The 21,498-nt window shown below is 36.9% G+C and overlaps 1 protein-coding gene across 2 annotated transcripts; it reads left to right on the top strand.

Moving 5' to 3' along the window:
• Nucleotides 1-629: 629 nt before the first annotated feature.
• Nucleotides 630-17,021, top strand: LOC111334164 (homogentisate 1,2-dioxygenase). 2 transcript variants are annotated; one of them, XM_088729496.1, is made up of 15 exons: nucleotides 630-747; nucleotides 1,875-1,940; nucleotides 3,809-3,897; nucleotides 4,911-5,016; nucleotides 7,666-7,722; nucleotides 9,131-9,222; nucleotides 10,448-10,482; nucleotides 10,985-11,064; nucleotides 11,605-11,704; nucleotides 13,052-13,176; nucleotides 13,796-13,900; nucleotides 14,138-14,264; nucleotides 14,719-14,771; nucleotides 15,546-15,674; nucleotides 16,016-17,021. In XM_088729496.1, the coding sequence occupies exons 2-15, from the start codon at nucleotides 1,878-1,880 to the stop codon at nucleotides 16,151-16,153; spliced, it is 1,299 nt and encodes a 432-aa protein (XP_088585622.1). In that variant the 5' UTR covers nucleotides 630-747; nucleotides 1,875-1,877; the 3' UTR covers nucleotides 16,154-17,021. The 2 variants fall into 2 exon arrangements, with proteins under 2 accessions (XP_088585622.1, XP_022795597.1); XM_022939862.2 differs by lacking the exon at nucleotides 630-747 and adding an exon at nucleotides 1,649-1,800.
• Nucleotides 17,022-21,498: the final 4,477 nt, after the last annotated feature.

A 21,498-nucleotide genomic window follows, 5' to 3' on the forward strand; every position in this document is an offset into this window, starting at 1 on the left:
CCACAAACTGAGGAAAATTTTCAATAGAAACACCATTAAACTGAGCTACTCATGCACACCCAATATGAAATAGATCATAGACGGGCATAACAAAACCACAATCAGGAACGCAAAAATGTCCGAAGAAAGCCGCCCCCAAAGATTGTGCAACTGCAGGAACGAAAACGACTGCCCTTTAGGAGGGAAATGTTTGCAAAGCTAGGTTGTCTACCAAGCCACAGTCACTACCAGGAAAGAAACTGAAACGTACGTTGGCCTCACAGCGACAGATTTTAAGACTAGATGGCGCAACCACCGAATGTCGTTCAACCACGAGAGACGGCGAAATGACACAAAGCTGAGCAAGTACCTGTGGAAACTCAAGGAGAAGTGGGAAGACTATTCGATTTCATGGAAAATTATTGCTAGGGCTAGAGCATATTCCAATGCCACAAAACGTTGCAATTTATGCCTCACTGAGAAATTTTTTATCTTGTCTTATCCACACGAAGCCTCTTTAAACAAGCGAAGTGAAATAATACCCAATTGTAGACATCGGCGAAAATATATTCTCAAGTGTTCTTAACGCTATTATCGGCGCGCGCACGGTTTTCAAGATTTCAATTTTTTAAACAATGTCATGTGATCACGTTGCTGAGTTAGAGTTAACCGTCACGATGCCTCAGTGTGTATGGAGTTTGACTGATGAGTGGATCAACTTTTGTTGGTCTACGAAACAGGCTGTATTAAAATCCATATGTGCGTAACGTGAGTAGTCCATTTGCTTATATATCTATATATATATATATATTTAACAATTATTCGCCGAAGGCGAGGTGAATGTCGTCGAATAATCCCCGAGACGAAGTCGAGGGGATTATTCGACAATATTCACCGAACCTGAGGCGAATAATTGTTTTAGTATAATTTCAGAGCTGAACAACAGAGAAATTTCTAAAATTATAACATTTTAGTAACATTTATTAACATTTTAGTTTAACATTTTATATAAACCGCGCGGAGCGGTTTATATAGCGTCATATAAGGAACCACTCAAACAATCAGATTGCTGGAAACTCTTTGTTCAGCTCTGAAATTATACTAAATATATATATAGGTATATGTGAATTGTAGCCAGTGCTGGCTACAATTCACAATTAGTATATATATATAATTTTTTTAATTTTTCTCTTCAAACTACCGGTAACAGCAAAGTAACAGTACACTGCCTTGAGCAAAAATTTATCCAAGCTTTTGCTGAGGTCATGATTTCTTATTCTCGTATATCTTAAGGAACGATTCATAATGATTTCAGAAAGAGGAAAGACTGCTGCAAAATACTTCATTGAATTCAGGGTTGAATGTTGAAAATATATTTTGCGTTTGTTGAACACATGTCAAGAAGTGATACCTCTCACTTTTGAAAGACGATTTCTTTCTTGATAATAGATGCTTTAGGGTAAAGGAGAAGCAATTTCTTTATGTAATTTTTCTTCCACGAATTAATTCTAAAAAAATTTACGAATAGCTGATTATTAAACAAAAATAAAGGAAAAATTGGAAAGAGGGATTTTTTTTCGAAGAATATCATATTTTATTAAAATTCTCAAACCTAAATCGTTGAGTAGCAATCTCGTCAGCAATCTCTACCTCGAACAGCTGTCATCGTGACACCGTAGGTGAAGGACTGGGAAGGGGAGAGGGGAGTGTTCGTAGGAGTGAACAGAATTCACCAATCAGGAAACACATAAACACGTGGCTGATGGCTTTTATCTAAAGTTCCATAGCTTCAGTTCCGAAAACAAAATGGCGGAACTAAAGGTAACAATTTCTGAAATGATATTCACGATTGTCAGTCTAAAGAAAGTACTAATAATGTGTGTTATTCTGCTAAGTACATGTCAGGTTTTGGTAATGAGTTTGCCTCTGAAGCCGTGCTGGATGCGCTTCCGAAAGGACAGGTAAGTCCCTATGTGCAAGCCTCAGTCAATTTCTAGTTATTCTGCGAATCAAAATGATCAAATTTGGCAAGGTTCTCGTTACAACCTCGGAAACGCGTCTATCCGTGGTTCTGAAAGAGTTTAAGATAGTTAGCTTAACCATTATGTCCTTTTACAACTGTTCGTTTATCTCGTGGCCAAAAATAATTGTTGTCATGTAATTCTCATATCCTTTTGATCTAATCAAAAGTCTGATTCATGAAGGTAACCTATTGGTCTCCTAATTTGTTTCTTTATTTTTATTTATTTATTTTTTTCTTTCAACAAAGAACTGCATGTATAATATCATGGGTTTATAAGGAAATCTGGCCTCGTAATCTTTCGGAGAGTGAAAAATTATTATGCTAAGACGCAGGACTGTGTTGGTTATCAGAACCCACTCTTTTGTCTGTTAAAGTGTATGGAGCTTTTTTTAGACAGATTGAGGTTATTGAAGCATTGTGAACCAAATAGTTGAAATGATGTAATCCTGACCTTTAAGGTTACCGTGCACCTTCAGGGTTGTCTCGCGTGCAAGCGATGTAGCGCGTCCGGTTTAAACTGTAGATATCTAAACCCCTACATCAAATTAAAGCTTATAGGACTGGCTATCAGTCTATACCAAAAATTTTGAAAAAAATGAATTGTCGAATTTTTCTCGACTTCTAAATGCGAGCGCCCGAATCACCTTTTGAACGTTACATGTCAAAGCGAATTTTGTTTTTCGCTTATTTAAAGTGCACCTAAACCCTAAAAATTTTTTTCGCTTAACGAAATAAGCGTATTTTTTGGAGTATTTCTGTGCGAAAATTTTTTTATTTGCTCAAATCTTCAACTTTCTGTGCCCAGTCAAAATACGGAAAATTGGCCGCCATCTTGCCCCACGACCGAGTTTAAAGAGGAATGGCTCTAGCGGGTAATGTGACGTCAAATCGAGAACACGAAAGTCTGCATTTCACACATTTTCACTTGTTTGGGAAGGTTGTAGTCAATATTGTCCAAAAATATGCCGACTAAGTGTGTTGTAGAAGGATGTAGCAATGGGCGAAATTTGCAGGAGGGTATCGCGCTTCATACTTTCCTCATACAACACACCTACTCGGCATATTTCGGACAATATCGATGACAACCTTCCCAAACAAGTGAAAATGTGTGAAATGCAGACTTTCGTGTTCTTGATTTGACGTCACATTACCCGCCAGAGCCATTCCTCTTTAAACTCGGTCGTGGGTCAAGATGGCGGCTGATTTTCTGTATTTTGACTGGGCACAGAAAATTAAAGATTTGAGCAAATTAAAAAATTTTTGCTCAGAAATACTCCAAAAAATAAGTTTATTTCGTTAAGCGAAAAAACATTTTTGGGTTTAGGTGCACTTAATTGTGTTGCTCCGGGGTCCAAAGTGCTAAAAAAACGTGTCTGCAATTTGCCACATTCAATTTAAGTGAAAAGTTACAGAACATTTTTGAAACAGGATTAAAGAAATGTGGAGTGATTGTATAAAAATCGCTCTTGAAAAAAAAAGGATTTAGAAATAAAAAATTCGGAGACACATTTTTGTTGTTTGTTTGTAAAACTAGCTACTGTCAAAATTTGAGAGCAATCGAACAAATTCCGTCTGACTTGTAGCTCTTAAAAGGTGATTCGGGTGCTTGGATTTAGAAGTCGTGAAAAATTAGACAATTCATTTTTTTCAAAATTTTTGATATAGCCTGATAGCCAGTCTTATAAGCTTTAATTAGATATAGGGGTTTAGATATCTACAGTTTAAACCGGACGCACTACATCGCTTGCATGCGAGACACCCTTGGAGGCGCATGGTAACCTTAGTTAACTTGTTGTCTATTTTCAGAATGCTCCTCAAAAATGCCCATATGGTTTATATGCTGAGCAACTCTCTGGGACAGCTTTCACTGCCACAAGAGAATATAACTGCAGAAGGTATGATTTATTATGTATCAAATAATTCTCAATCCAGACGAGTATGATAATCGATTTTCCTCTTGATAGTGCTGATATGATAGAGATTGGTTAAAATTAACATAATGCTGATATTATAGGGATCCTTCAGTACCAGGTTTGATTCAAAGTCTCTCGTGAGCTACATGTAAATATGATTGAGCCAAGGGAAAGAGTACCATATAACCCCATACATTAATTATGCATTCCACTTCATTGTCTATCACAACAAAACTTTAAAAGCAAAGTCTACTAGTCTGAATGCATAAGTAATGTATGGGGTTATATGGTACTCTTGCCAAGCCAAGATTTTATTCAATTGAATGAGTGGAGGAATTGGGAGAGATTTCTGTTTTACCCTATGCTGTTCTCAAACAAAGCTGTAGTCCTAAAGGTGATCTATTGTTTTGCCATAGTTTTTTTTTTTTTATCCAAGAACTGCATGAATAATGAAGTATGGTGCTGTGCAGAAATGTTGCCATGGATTGCTGCTGTGAATAGTCAAAACCCAAAAAAGCATGTCTGAACACTGAATGCATGCAATGGAACCAACCTCCTGTGCTTAGTTTCTCTTTAGGATCCATGTAGTAGATAATTATTTTTAAGGTAGCATGATTGTATGATTGTGTTTGTATACTAAGTAGTGTAGAGTAATGTAATGTAAAATTTTGATGCAAGACTTATTTGAGATGCACAGAAAATGAAAATATAAGTATGAAAACTATTTAAATACAAAAAGAAATTCTGAACTCTAGCTGGAATTATTTTTTTGATGTGAGTATATGAAGAAGCAGAAGCTGGTCAGATGTGAGATCAAGAGCACATCTTTATGCAGAAGCAGCAACAGTTCCTGGTGTTTTTAAGTTAGTACATTCACATGTCATGATCTCCAGTGTGATTGGTTCTTACCAACTGTTAAACAATCCTGAAAATATCTAAGACATTCACATTTTCTAAGTTTGAAATTTATTTCAGGTTCTTTTTAATCACTTTAGCTGGTTATACCGCATCAGACCATCAGCTGTGCACAAGCCTTTTGAGAAGATAGCTCAGGGAGATCTGACACATTCCTGGGATGATTGTGACCCTAATCCTAATCAGGTTGGCTTTTAGAATAAATTTTATACATTGACTTTTTTAATTTAACCAATTGCTATGAAAAGCAAATTGTTTTCCATGTAAAGTTTTCTAAGAAAATTAGCAATAAAGAAATATTGTTTGAAGATTGTTTTAATTGTTCAAATAGTCAAGCCTGATTTAGCACCAGTAATGTAAGCAAAATACAAGTTTTGTTTGGACAATGAACTGCTGGTGTTGGTGAATTTTATTTTACACTCTGCTATACTGAGAGAGGGGTAATTTTTGTGTTGTAGTTTGTGGATCAGCAGGGTTTTCCTTTTCAAAGAAAGTTGAAGTCGGATGAAAGGGAAGCAGGCGGAGACAATTTGGGCGAGTAGCGCCCAACCTGAGTGGCGAAGGCGCGAACAACTAGGGGGGTCCGGGGCATGCCCCCCCCCCCGGGAAATTTTAAACATTTGAGCGCTCTGAGATGCAATCTGGTGCATTTTGGGTGCTTAAATTAAGGAAATGAACAGGCTTAACAACACAAGAAATGACAATGTATTTTATAAAATCCAGCCCTTTTCTAGCACGTTGATTGGCAATACCGGGCACATTGCTTATAAATATTAATGTAAAACAACACTCGAATCGACCTGGAAGAATTTCACATAAAGATATACTGACACAGAAATCAAAGGTAAACAAAAATACGAACACCACAGAAAATATTTCGCAATTAATTGCATCCCACACGATCGCCTGAGACTTACTTTACTTCGGACTTGGCCCAAGATAATATTTGTGATGCTTTGGCTTAGTGAGAATAAGTAGTTCCTAGTTAAAGTATATCTGTTCTAACTAAAACAGTTAAAAGCGGATAAATCAAGAAGATAATCGACCTTTCAAATAGTAATTTATTTAAATGCAAAAATTGAATAATTTACGTATCTTTAAGCTTGAAGGGATGCCAGTGATACATGACTTGACCGCGCAAACTTGTACTGAATGTCACGTACCAGTACACGCGCAAAAATTCTACTTCGTTTTTTGCTGAAATATGTACTTTTTATCGATTTCCGTTTCTTATACGTCATTGTCAGACAACATACAAAGTGTTTATTATTTATCTAAAATATTTTAAATTATATAACAGCAAGGACTCTTTTAGTCGCCGGCGACGGAGCCGTTCGCAGGCGGCGAAAATCGCCGGTCGCCGGCCGAAAAGGAAAACCCTGGATCAGCAGTCTTATATTTACTTAAAGTTAAGATTGTATGACTTGTTTGTGTTCTGGTTGTCATCATTGTCATTTTCATTATCATTATAATGATTACAATCATCATCAATATCATGATCATCATCACCTCCACTCACATTAAATGGGAATAGTGAGGGTAAGTCTGTACTCAAGTTAAGTGGCTCACCCAGCTGGAGCTTATCCCATTTTCCCTGACATGAACAACGAATATTACCATCCCCCCTTCCCTCTCCCCATGCGAGGTTACCCCCCCCCAGCATTTCTTCAGTCTTCCTTGACAATTCACTAGTATGCGTTTATACTCGTGCATGGTGAGAGCCACTGCTAGAGCAAAGTGTTTTGCATAAAACACAACACATTGACCTGGTCAGGCCTAGAACCTGAACCTATAATAATAATAATAATAATAATAATTCAACATTTTTATAGCGTAAACTATTATATAGATAATCAGTCGCACTTTACAATCAGTTAAGGTGAGATCAGATGTCAGAATTCATCAGCCGCAATATGCAGCCACTTTAGTCCATGTATTGATCTCACCTTCCCTCCCCAATTCACCCTAGATTAGACACTACCCAAAGATAGACCACAACACCGGGCACTATGTGCCCTACTCTTTTCGAAGAGTGTGTGGGTTCTTTAACGTCCTACAGTTTTTATCACATATAAGGGCTTGTGAGACGGGACCTCCATTTATTGTCCCTATCCGAGAAGACTAGAAAGTCTAACCATTTACAGATATTATTACAAAGACAGCACTTTCTTCTCAGTTATTTAAAGACCCTGAGTGTTGGTCCGGCTGGAGTCGAACTCTCGACCTCCCGCACAACAGTCCAGCGCTATACCAATTGAGCTAACCGGGAGGCGGTTACCTATCCACCCTATCTGCCTAACATTCAAAACGTGAGCTTTTTGACTCTTTACTGTGGCTGCAGTGTCGTCATTCAGACACGAAGAGACTGTTACTCTTTCATTGTCAAAGGCTAACTGAACTTTATTAACAAACATATTACATAATTATATAGAAGTATATGAGTTTACTGACTTGTAGTAATTTTACAGCATGCAGGTATTTCCAGTATAGTAGGATTACTGTGTGTAGTACATTTACTGAATTAAAGTTCAAAGTGCTCACCTTACAACCCATACTAGGTTGTTGTCAATAATTAATATAGGTACATGTATAATCAATACACTACAGTGGCCAATTTACAATTTCAACTTAGTTGACGTAACCAAATTACCTTGTTGTCCCCACTGATGCAGCACCACAGTTTCTTTAGAAACTTATCCCCTTTATTCATTTTTCCACCTAAAGCTAAGCGCACTAATCATTTAATGAACAACTTAAAACACTGCATTAATTAACACTTTGACAAACCTGCAACTGACAGAACTTTTCATACTGTGGTCTTTCTCTTTGCCTCAGTTGCGATGGAAACCATTTGATATCCCTCCTGAAGGAAGCAATATTGACTTCACGCAAGTATGTGAATTAAGGTGTTTATTATATATCAAGTATAACTCTGACCTAAACAAAATTTGTGTCTGGTGTTGCTACAATTCACTACTTTTAAATCCAGATAAAACTAAACTATTAGTGGTAGGCGTGCCGCAATTGCTACACCAGTTACCTGATTTTACGATAACGCTTTGTGGTAAACAAATATCACAGGTCTATACCTGTGGCAAAGGATCTTGGAGTGTTCTTTGACCAGTGTCTCTCTTATGATGAACATGTACGTAAAACTGTTGCTAGCTGTATGAATAGACTGATTCAAATCAATAGAATTAAGCATTTACTTGATAGGGAAATGCTGTTGTTAATTATTAATAGTTTTGTTTTTAGTAGGCTGTTTTACTGCTCCTCAGTGTGGAGCAATACTTCTGCGACTAATATTCATATGCTTCAACTTGTTCAAAATTTCACAGCCAGGATTATCTTGGGACTCCGCAAATATGATCATATCTCTCCAGGTTTAAGATCGCTTCGATGGCTAAATTTCAAACAAAGACTTATGGTCAATGATGCAGTTATGATGCACAAATGTCTCAAAGGACGGTCACCTTGTTATCTGTCAAATAAATTTTCAACTAGAGCTACTATTCATGATAGACAGACGAGATATAGAGATAGTTTAAATATTCCATCTAGTAGAATCAATTCTGGCCAACGCGCCTTTTATTATCGTGGCGTAAAAGTATGGAATAATTTAAGTAAAGATTTAAGGCAAATCATGAGTACTAAGGTCTTAAAGAGACGTTTAATTAATGAACTGATTTGTAACATGAACGATCTTTGATGATAATTGTTGTTGTTTGCATATTGTAATTAAGTAATATATAAGTAATATGAAAGTATATAGTTATTAAGTTATTTATTTAGTTTTTACTATTTTTAATATTGATGCTGAAAAGCCCTTTCCAGGGATGCTCAATAAAGCGTATATATGTATGTATGTAGGTATGTATGTGAGTAATATACAGTGAATCAAGGGAAGTCTCCATAGAGGACTTCACTGAAAAAAAAAAAACAAGGTTAAAAAGTGACCAGTCTAATTAATGCTATAAAGCAGAACAAAGCTACTCAGTGAAAACCTGGGAACAATGTGTTTCATTCTTGAAATATGGCCCCTCACTGCATCCTTTCATATGCTCACCCTTTTCTTGAAAATGAAGCATAAGTAACCAAAAAATCTGAATAAAAACATGGAGCAGTGTTTTTTTTTTTGTAAGATATAACTGTTCAGGCAAGAATTTTGGCAATAACAGAAACTAGACATGTTGTTGTAACCCTTCAATATTTTTAGTGGTGATTGATCAAAGTGATTCAGATTTTGATTAGCCTCAGTCTTTCTTTATTTGGAAATTGTGTAATTTATTTTCATTCTTAGGGTTTGCACACAATATGTGGAGCAGGGGATCCTCACACAAGGCATGGTGTTGCAATCCATGTCTATGGCTGTGATATCTCTATGAAAGACAAGTGAGAAACACAGAATGGATTTGATATGTCTTTAGTTAATTGTCACTAATTACTGGTATTGATGATAATAACTCTGGGCTCAACTTTTTTCAAAAGCACCACTTGGTTACCCAAAATGGTAAGATGTATGCCACAAATAAAATTATCAGTTGCCCGAAAAAAAGAGGCAGAAAAAAATGCAGTTTCTGCAAAATTACTTGGTCAATGGCTGACCACATGGCTTGTCTTTGGAGTAAACAGCTTACATTCTTTTTTTGGCAATTCACACAACATTTCAAGGCTTAATACTTTTCCACTAAGAAAAAAGAGGCAAAATTTTGCAGAAGAATACAACAAGACATTGAGTATTATTTTATGAGGATGTTTATCTCACTTTGAATACAGACCATGTTAGATTACCTGTAGGTTATGAAATCTTTCAACTTGCTACATGAACCCCAAACACATAGACTTGGGTTGCTAGTTCAGTTGGAATTCCAAATGTATCTTTGTTGTGACTCTGATCTTTGATCCCTAACCCTTTATTAACTCCCTGAAGTGATTAACCTGTTACTTCTACCTATAATATCCATACCTGATTGAGCAAACAAATAATGAGAATGCTCAAACTTATCAAGTAGAAGTTGTTACCTTGACTGAACACCAAATTCTCGTAACTAATTTACAAGGAAATGTGCAGCAGCTAGAGGGGAGAATTCATATTCAGATCTTGGGAGTTAAAGGGTTAAGGGTGTCTAGCATCTACACTGTATTTTTCTCTTACAATATCAACCCTGTCAATCACACAGAAAGAAACTCGCAAGAAAAAAGTGATTACCCACTAAAGAGGCTCTCTCCTTCTCAGCAAGTCAGGAAATGTATACAGAGCAGTATGGAGATATGCATACTGATGTTAGGGGGTAAAGGGTCAAAGAAGTCTGTTCATTTAAACTAACTGCATTTAAAAATCAAGTCAGAGTCCTTGACCTATCAAATGTTATATTGAAAAATAATTGTGAAAATTGTGAGTAATGTAAAACCTAATTTTATCAATTTTAAATTGTTTGTATATAGTTTTTCTTCTCATTATTATTATAATTATTAGTTTAGTTTACGTAGTAGGTGTCCCCAATTAGTTTTTACTTGTAAAAACTAGAACGATTGACATGTTAATAAAGTTATTCATTCATTCATTCATTCATTCATTCAGTAAATATGTTTTCATGATAGTTATAATTTATTTCAGGTGTTTCTATAATGCTGATGGGGATTTCCTTATAGGTGAATATTTCTTTCTCTACTTACTAGATAACTCTTGCTGGTGCAGATAGTGCTTTTCTGAAGTTATCCTTCTGTGGCTGTGTTTCATTTAACCCTGTAACATCCTAAAATTCCATCTACTTTTATCTACAAAACATGCTATACAGCATCATTTTATTTCATTCCATCTCATCCAAACCAATCCTGTCCAGTCTCCCCTCCCATTCGATATGATACAAGCCTGTCCCATCTCATCTTATTATCCATCCCATGCATTTCATTTAATCTCATATTAATTGCATTATGTCAAACAAATTGCATTGCTTGAATTACAAAGAAGCCCTTTGAATCCAATAAACCATCTGATTGTTTATTTATTGAATAAATGAGATCACTTAATATATTCTTTTGGTATCCCACAGTGTACAACATCACTAATCTCAACACTCACTGTCTGAGTGCTCTAGATGGTAACTGTTAAATACATATTTAGTTTCTTTACATAATTCTTTGTCTGTTGCAGTTCCACAAAAGGGGACCTTGATGATAACAACAGAATTTGGCAAAATGGAAGTGAAACCAAATGAAATTTGTATAATCCAGGTAACTGCACTTTCACCATCTTCTCTTCGCTTTTTTTTCTGTTTTTATTATTATTATAATAATTACTATTTTTTTTAACCTGTGGCTTTCAGCCCATCAGTCCTATGAGCTGTGATTATCAGTTTATATAAAAGATATTATTAAATATATATTGATTATAAATTTGCCTTGCTATTTCTATGAGCTGTGGGGTAGATGGGCAATTCCTTGAGAACAGAGGAAATTGTCACCTAAGTTCAGCTATGTGGATATAACACCAAATCAAGTTTACAAGAATTGAGCCAACAACAAAATCTTTTGTCATCTTAAATTGGAATCCATTAGCTTCCAGACTGGTGCTAGTGAAAGAAGACAGTGTTTAATTTTCTTCAAGGTTCAGTACTTAAACTCATTCGATAGGTTGTATAATTGTTTGTGTTTTAAGATTGTCATCGAATCTTTTAAATTGAATCTTTTCTAAATTAAAATTTAGTTTGAACCACATTACATAATTATTTTAACAATATTTTCTTTGAATATGATCTTTCATTCATTTTGCAGCAAGGAATTAGATATTCAGTGGAGATCAGTGAACCCTCGAGGGGATATATTCTGGAGGTGTTTGATGCCCACTTTGTGTTGCCAAATTTGGGACCAATAGGTACTGTAATTATGGAGCTTTAGAAGAGATATTCAGTTCAAGATATGCTCTAGGTAGCAGATTGTTAATGGCTGTTTTGTTACTAGGGAGGGAGGGGTAGGGACATGTTAGACACTATATTTCAGTTTTGAGGGGGAAGGAGGAAGGGGCTTAAATTGTAAGAGCTAAATTGTAAGTATGTGATTTAATGATGAAAAGTTAATTTCTGATAGTGTGATGATTTGGATCCATAAAGTTAACGACTTCACCCATTAATAACCCTTTAACTCCTAGAAGTGATAAAAATGTAACTTCTCCCTGTAATGGCTGGACATTATTCAGCACAGGTAATGAGAATACTTGAACTTATCAGGTAGAAGTTTTTCTCTTGATCTTGCACCAAATTCTTATCACTTATTTACAGGGAGAGGTGCATTGGTGATTAGATCTTGGAATGTAAAGGGTTAACCCATGAGTGACCAAAACAGTATTTCCCATCACGTTATCAATACAATATCAAGCAGACAAGTGATGAGAATAGAGAATAATTAATATTAGTATATATTAAAACAGTGGATAGCGTTGAAGGCACGCTCTGATTGGCTAGTCAAACTCTGACTATCCTTTGCTATTCACCTCCGAGCAACTCGGGAAAAAATGGTGTCCCAGTTTGCATACATGACAAGTGAAGAAATCACTCAAATTAATTTTTGGTGGTGTATATTATCTCACTGTTTTAGTATATACTAAAACAACAATTCACCTCAGTGTTGGTGGTTAGTGATGGATTTTTACCTCGTCGCTTTGTGGCTCAGTAAATATCCACCACTAACCACCTCCACTTTGGTGAATAGTTATTAAATATCAATTAGGTGATTATAAATTGATCCAAGACCAAATTCTCCAAATTAACCACATAAGGATTGTAGAGCAGATGGTAAGGAAAATATCACTAATTGTTCTTGAGAGGGAAAGTGTGAACAGCATGTTTTATTGTTGAAATGATAACTGTTATTTATATAAGAAGAAAAAATCAGAAGAAAAACTCTTTAGGTAAAGTAAGTGGTAAATTTACTATTTATTAAAAAGCATAATTATTAAGTATTGTGTGTTTGACTAAGTTATGGAGTGCTTGTCTTTTAAAATGTGGATCACTCTTTGAAGCTAACCATTCAACAAAATGTGGATTGCTCATTGAAGCTAGCCATTCAACTGCAAACTCAAATGACCGTTTGGGCTTTGAGACAAATCATATTATCAGTATTATTTTCCTTCAAGCTCTACTGCCAGCACCCACTTTCACATTGAAACTTCCAGTGAAAAAATATAAGTACTGTGTGACTGACTAAGTTATTGTGTACTTGTCAGGTGCAAATGGACTGGCTAACCCCCGGGACTTCTTGACACCAGTAGCATGGTATGAGGACAGAGATGTGGAATCTGGTTTCTCTGTGATCAGCAAGTACCAAGGAAAGCTATTCAAAGCTATACAGGTATTGCTATTTGTATCTAAAACAGCAAATGGTTAAGATTCCTGTATCACTGAAGTTTCATTTAAATCTTACTTGTGAGGAGGGAAATGAAACTCCACTTTTTTGGTTAAGGAGGAGAGTTGAACAATTTTGAGCTTAGTTTTGAAATGAAGCAAAATTAGTTTAATTTTTGAATATTTAGAAACTCAGCTGTCGCAGCAAGGGACATTGTTACTTGATGAAAGTTGAACCAAAAAAAAAAAAACACTGCAAAACAGTTGGTCTTGTTAGGATTTTATCATCCTACGATAGACGGACAAGAAAGAATAACTAGACAACATTAAAAGTCAACTATTTTCCTAAGGATCACTTTACATGTAAAAGGATATGCTATCAATTGAAGGTGGCCTTTATCTTACCAAATTTCCTCAATCATACCTCTTGTTTGACAAACGTGAACATGAGTGCCATTCCTAGAGTCATCTGTTCTTAAATGATGAAACTCAAGTCAGTAGAGGATATCCCACAAGTTGTGCCCTCATAAGAATTTGTGGAGTAAGAGTAAGATATCATTGGTAAGAGTTTTTTGAAATGGTGCAATCTCATTTCCTAAATTTCGAACGTTTATGGAATTTTTCAGGGTCATTCTGCATTTGATGTTGTAGCTTGGCATGGCAATTATGCTCCATACAAATATGATCTCAACTGTTTTAACGTCGTGAACACGGTCTCTTTCGACCACATTGTAAGTATAGTCCCAATTTCGCATTAAATGTAATAATAATTGATCATAATTTATTATTTATAATGTGCAAATTAACACTGGGATATGATCAAATGGGCATTTCAATGTTTTGCAGGGGACTTAAACAGACTGCTCGCAGCAAATGTAACCCACTGTTTCAAGTATTACGCACTGTGTATTACTCTGGAATTTGTTTTAGATGCTGGAATTTATTATCCAATGTACTTTTGTTTCCAGGATCCTTCTGTCTTCACTGTTCTGACTTGTCCCAGTCTAAGACCAGGAACTGCAATTGCAGACTTTGTTATATTTCCACCAAGGTGGAGTGTGGCTGAAAACACATTTAGACCTCCTTATTATCACCGTAAGTTACTACGCTGGGGTCTCTCAACGATTTCATACGTAAAATTTATGTAATGTTATCCTCAGTGGTAGATATTTGACGCGAACGCGAAAGAACGGACAGGTGACTTCTCGCTCGTGATCACCCCGTGGCAAGTTGAAGAAAAAACGAAAAGTTGAGAACTCTAACGAGTTTTGATAAAAAAGCACTAGCGTTAACTCACAGAAATGCATTTACCTGCTGGATTTAACAATAGATGTTTGAAGCAATTGGGCTTGCAGGGGGGGAATGGATGCAGGGGGGGAATGGATGCAGGGGGGGAATGGATGCAGGGGGGGAATGGATGCAGGGTAGAAAACGGTCTCAATCTTCTATGGGATTTATTGCTATCAGAGAAAATGTTCACCGTGCAGAAAGTCTTCAACGCCTTTACGTTGTTATTGATGTTGAGTGTTTTATACTATTCCTTACCCAGGCAACTGCATGAGTGAGTTTATGGGCTTGATTTTTGGTAAATATGAAGCGAAGGTAGGTCAGGAATTTTAATATTTGTTTGACAGCAGCAAGCCGTTTTCTGTCCCTTGTTAAAAAATTTAGAGAACCAGGTTTGAAATAGAAGCGGTTCTATGTTTATAAAGGTGCTGATTGTTTCAGTGTTGAAACAAATGACTCGTAAGGAATAAAGGAGAGGAACAGTTGCAAGTCCCCCCCCCCCCTACCTCCCCCTCACTGAAATAATGGGTGAGTCAACGGCTGCGAAATCAGAACTTCAAAAGAATCGTTCTTCTTCATACTTAGGACATTTTTTCCATTGAGTAGCGTTACCAAAATCAAAGGTCAACACTCATGTAGGAGTCGAAGAGAATTAAAGTTGACTCCTGTGAACGGCAAGGGATCAAATCCTGATTGGGTTTCGTTTGACTTTATTCTGACTTTATTCTGAGTAACTTTAGACTGATGTCTTTAAGATGGCCATTTCACATTATCATTTTAGTTGGTAAAACCGAATTATCTTGAAACTCCTTCCCCCTGCCACTCCACCCCTCCATTGATGCAGCACCACAGTAACTTTAGAAACTGACCCCCCTTGACTGGTCACTTTCCAAGAGCAATTACAGAGTGAAGTTAGGCAAAACCAAAGCTATACATAATTACTATTAAAGACGTCAAGTTGAAAAATTACTTTTTGTCCATCTTACCCCAGGTTGGAAAGATAAATGAATTCGTATGTTTTACGGGGCAAGGTTCGCAGGTTGACAAATACATTAGCCATGCCAACAATCTCTTACTCTTGCATTTCAGGAAGAAGGATTTGCTCCAGGGGGTGCTAGTCTGCATAGTATGATGACCCCCCACGGACCTGATAGAGATTGTTTTGAGAAGGCGACAGAAGCAGACTTGAAACCTCAACGAGTCGCAGATGGTACTATGGTATGTACAACAAACACTACAGCGACCTTTAACTGTACCAATGAACGTCGATCAACGCACTGAGGAGTTCTCACGAATGCAAACATTACTTAGAATCCCTGAAAATGTGAAGTAAAGTCGGAAGTGTTAAACAGTTGAAAACATGACATAAGTCAGTGGTATAGTCAGGGGGTGTACCCAAGGATGGTAGAGAAACCCCTCTTTAAATCGAGAGTGACTAATGTTTTTTGCAATAGGGTTTGTCGTGATTAATATTTTGCATTCGATTGGTTGAGTAGATTATAGCGAACGTAAATGCACTAATCAGATTCCTTCACCAGTGTGCTTATTTCTCTTGCCAGGCGTTCATGTTTGAAAGTAGCATGAGCATGGCGCTCACTAATTGGGGAAATGAGACTTGCCAGAAGGTGGATCATGATTATTACAAAGTGTGGCAGCCATTACAGAAACACTTCGACCCCAACAGGAAAACACCTTGATGGACAACAAACTATCTTAATGGTCGTAATATTGCATCGGGTTCTGACTGACTAATTTATGCGCATTCGTTTAGACATAACATAGTCACATTGGAAGCCAAATGACGATAGGAAAACATTATGAAGGATCACAGGTTCTCTGAGTGTCGCATCGGTTCTTGCCCGACTTATCTTTAAATACACTTAGACTCAATATAATCGCAGTATTTAACTTTTACACAAGAATAAGGGAACGTAGACTGACAAAGGAAAAATCGGAGTGAAGAGAATCAAACAAATGGCAATGCAAGTGGAACTGGTATCTTTGACGTCATGAAGTGAGATGTTGTTTAGATAAATTACTATTATGATCATTGTGCCCGCAAAGAGGGCAAGTTTGCATACAAATGTACGACCGACTTTTTAATATTTTAAACCATACAATCTCTTTGACGGCGCTAGAGTAATAAGCGTGTTACACATATGTAGTAGAATGTCCTTATAGTGAAGAATTTCTGCATCTCAGGTTGTAAATTTGATCTGATCCGTGAAACTAGAATGAGATATGGGTGGAAGTGCTTTGTAGTTTTCCTTAGGTCGTGATAGTCACTTGGTCACTTTCGTGCGGAAGTGCCCTCTTCTCTTCCCCTCCCCCCCTTCCCCATACCCTTGAACGTTGACTTCACTGTAGAATTCCAACTTGATGTTCCAACTAAACGAGAAACACTTTGGAAAATGGATTGGACAGCTGTAGCCAAAAAGACAGGTTTAATGGTTGAGGTAGTTTAATGTGCCGTTTGCTGGTGTGATTTTAAGAGCATTATAAGACTATTTATCAAAGTTGATGTGTATTGATACGACGAATAAAGGTTGATAGTTTTTAAAGAAACTGTTTGGGGCTGCGTCGGTGGGAGTAACGGTACGGTGGCCCACAAGTGCACACCGAATTCTAAATCTCCACACCGAATTCGAAATCTCCACGCCGAATTCGAAATCTCCACGCCGAATTCGAAATCTCCACGCCAATTCTAAATCTCCACGCCGAATTCTAAATCTCCGCACCGAATTCTAAATCTCCACGCCGAATTCAAATTGCTCACACCGAATTCCAAAGATCTGGGAGACTGGACCGAGTATTGTTTCATCAAATTGGCATTGCTTTGGCCCAGGGCGTTTAGTAGCCCATCTGCCGTTAGAATGTCTTTTGAAATTTTCTGTAGGTAGTCAGGCAAGACCGCGGTTTCGATCCTAATCTTGTGGATCTCGTCAGTTGCCGATTAACTAAATAGACTGGTAGAGATTCGTTCTCGGTATCAGTCACACTTGAGTTGTTTCACAACCATTTCGTACTTGCTTTGTTTCTATTGACTCTTACTTTTGGCAAATTGTATCCATGATCCTTTCCGTTGGGGCATATGTTGTGTTCTTCGTATAGGCTAAGATGCAATATTTTGAGCAGATACTGCAATGTTTTTGCGGGGAGAGAGTTTCCTGCATTGGTTTAGTGTTGGTCTTCAATGATTACTCTGTTTTTGGGGTAATATATTGCTTAGTTTTAAGTGAAATTGATGTTTTTGTAGTTAATTGCTCAATGTTATTCGTTAATGTGGATTCCATGGTACTTTTGCCAAAAACACAAAATACCTTCATACTCGTATCCCCTCATTAAAGTAATGCTTTATCGGTAGCTTTTCGAGATCAAGCTCGATACCGCAGTTGGAGCAAAATCGGTTAATCGATATCGTTGCGCCACAGTCATCACATTTTAACGCTACTGTTCTAGTCACCATTTTCTTTTCCCCATAATTCAATTCGATGAAACAATACTCGGTCCAGTCTCCCAAATCTTTGGAATTCGGTGTGAGCAACTTGAATTCGGCGTTGAGATTTAGAATTCGGTCTGGAGATTTAGAATTCGGTGTGCACTTGTGGGCCACCGTAGTAACGAAATAATTTGAATATATCAACAAAGTTGAAATGGTAAATTACACAACCCACAATTCCCCTATTCGGTCCGACGAAGGGCTAACCCTCGAAACGTCAGCTTTTATAATCGTAACGGTGGCCAATTTACCATTTCAACTTTATTGTTACGACGGCATAGCTCTCCATGGAATATCGAGTTCAGAATTGAAAAGGTCTCAGTTACTGCTCCTTTAATTTTGAAGTTTTGCATGAAGTGCTGCTTTATCCCTTTAAACCCTAAGAATGACCAGCATTTAATTTCTCCTTACAGTAACACAGCTGAGTCATTCATCAAGATCACGAGAATGTAGGCAATGATCACCAACCCAGAGAACTTTGATTGGAGTGACCAACATCTGATTTCTCTTTACAGTAACACAGCTGAGTCATTCATCAAGATCACGAGAATGTAGACAATGATCACCAACCCAGAGAACTTTTTTTTTTTTTCTTTTTTTTATTTTATTTTATTTTATTTTTTTTTTAATACAGCATTGTTTATTACACTTACACATGTACTTACACTATAATTACTTTTTACACCATGTTTAAACTACATTAACTTACACTACTTACAATACATATATAACAATACAGTTACACTAGTCAAATTTAATTACAGTTGATCTATTTACCACATTATTGTTTGCATGTTAATTGTCGAGTAACTACAGAAAAAATTTCCATTTGTTCCTGAACTCCTTCTCGTTATTACAAGTGACAGCAATATATTTTTCTAGATAAATTTTGTCGCGCACAAGTGAGACGAAATCATCGAAACGGCAATTTATGGTATTTAAAGCGTTAACATATAAAAAATATTTGCCTAGAATAATGAGATGGTTGAGGGCTAAACAGTAGGTGTGACAGAGAACTTTGATTGGAGTGACCAACATCTGATTTCTCTTTACAGTAACACAGCTGAGTCATTCATCAAGATCACGAGAATGTAGGCAATGATCACCAACCCAGAGAACTTTGATTGGAGTGACCAACATCTGATTTCTCTTTACAGTAACCCAGCTGAGTCATTCATCAAGATCACGAGAATGTAGACAATGATCACCAACCCAGAGAACTTTGATTGGAGTGACCAACATCTGATTTCTCTTTACAGTAACCCAGCTGAGTCATTCATCAAGATCACGAGAATGTAGACAATGATCACCAACCCAGAGAACTTTGATTGGAGTGACCAACATCTGATTTCTCTTTACAGTAACACAGCTGAGTCATTCATCAAGATCACGAGAATGTAGGAAATGATCACCAACCCAGAGAACTTTGATTGGAGTGACCAACATCTGATTTCTCTTTACAGTAACACAGCTGAGTCATTCATTAAGATCACGAGAATGTAGGAAATGATCACCAACCCAGAGAACTTTGATTGGAGTGACCAACATCTGATTTCTCTTTACAGTAACACAGCTGAGTCATTCATTAAGATCACGAGAATGTAGGAAATGATCACCAACCCAGAGAACTTTGATTGGAGTGACCAACATCTGATTTCTCTTTACAGTAACACAGCTGAGTCATTCATTAAGATCACGAGAATGTAGGAAATGATCGCCAACCCAGAGAACTTTGATTGGAGTGACCAACATCTTATTTCTCTTTACAGTAACACAGCTGAGTCATTCATCAAGATCAGGAGAATGTAGGAAATGATCGCCAATCCAGAGAACTTTGATTGGAGTGACCAACATCTGATTTCTCTTTACAGTAACACAGCTGAGTCATACATCAAGATCACGAGAATGTAGGAAATGTTCGCCAAACCAGAGAACTTTGATTGGAAAACAAATTCTCCTTGCCAGTACCGAAAGAAATGGATTCTGATGTTAGGGTGCACGGTAGTTAAAGGTGATGAGGATTTGAATCGCAGATTTCGACTTGCAAAACTACTTTCAACGTAAAGGAGATCATTAAGAAAGAAAAAAGCTTGTCAATGTGAAAAAAAAAAAATAAAATGGAGAATAGAAATAAAAAATTGACCGATTGTGGATTGTTTAAGCTGGCAAATATTGGTACAGATTGCAGTTAATGAATCTGAATTTTTTGGGGGGTAATTCTTCCTCGGACATAAACCATGACGTGGCTCTTTTAATTTATCTTTATATTAACTCTGATAATCATTCAAGTGTGTTTCTTTAGCGCCTATGAATCAAAACAGTTCATCTAGGTGATAAATATGTTTTTCAAGGCAATCCTAGTAATCGCGTTAAATTTTCTCCCTCGCGTATCTCAAAATAAAGGTTGGAATTTTACAATCACAACATAAACAAGGATGAACTTAAAGATCCCTCAGTATTTTGGCAGTAAAGTTGAACCTCTATCAAGCGTACACCCTTGGGGACCGCTTATATACAACTTGACCGCTTAATGCAGGTTCCATACAAGACGGGCTTTATAGAAAACGACACAACTCCATTTTACGCCATAATGGAGCACTTCATGCCCATAATCTTGCTAAAAATTACTACTTACTTAGATTTTGGAAGAGAAACATGGCTTAAGAATTACTTGAAAGATTATTCTTAGTTTTATTAGAGTAGTTCGGCTTCAAGTGTCCGTTCGATACGGGTGAAAGAAAATACAACGAGGCTTCTGGGATTATATTAAGGGTGACCGCGACCTCTTAATGGCGGTGACTGCTTAGAATAGCTGAAATTTAAAGTGATTAGGGGGAAACCAATTCGGAACTTTAGCAACCTGCTACTTCAATTCATACAGGGTGACCGCTTCATACAGGTTAGAATTGTATCATTGAATAAAATCTCGCATTCTGATTGGTTAACGAAGCGAGGTATTTAACGTCGAATTGCGAGTTGAAAACGAAACTAAATGATATTGTTTCGCTTCTACGTGTACATAATAACTTTGAATAAAGCTTATTTTTTTTCTCATTTCTATTTAATTATGCGATTCAAGGATTCATTACTTGACTCATGAATTCCGCGTTAAATTGTACTTGAAAACCGATATCGCACGAATCGCTTCGCTCGGTTTTCGCGTGCGCGCAATTGAATGCGGAATTCCCCTTGTCAAGTAATGAATTTTCCTATAGACTGTAGTCAGGACAAGGTAGAAAGCTAAGTGATAAGGTGCAACATATACATTTGGAGGGCTATCGTTTCTTGTCTACTGATCAGTGATATGGCCCTAGATCGTTAACATCGTTATCTGCAATAACAATACAGGTGGAACGAGTATTGCAATATTTTGACTGTACAATAACGCCTTATATCAGTAACATTATTTACTACAATCGCACAATTGGAACGAGTGTTGCGGTAACGTTTATTGGTTATTTTTAACTTCAGGACGCTAGAAGAAAATAATTAGAAATATTGATTGTTGCCAAACCTATTTTCCGAGGAGTAAATATAGAAAGT

The sequence above is a fragment of the Stylophora pistillata genome, chromosome 8 (assembly GCF_964205215.1).
Source record: "Stylophora pistillata chromosome 8, jaStyPist1.2, whole genome shotgun sequence".
Lineage (NCBI taxonomy): Eukaryota > Metazoa > Cnidaria > Anthozoa > Scleractinia > Pocilloporidae > Stylophora > Stylophora pistillata.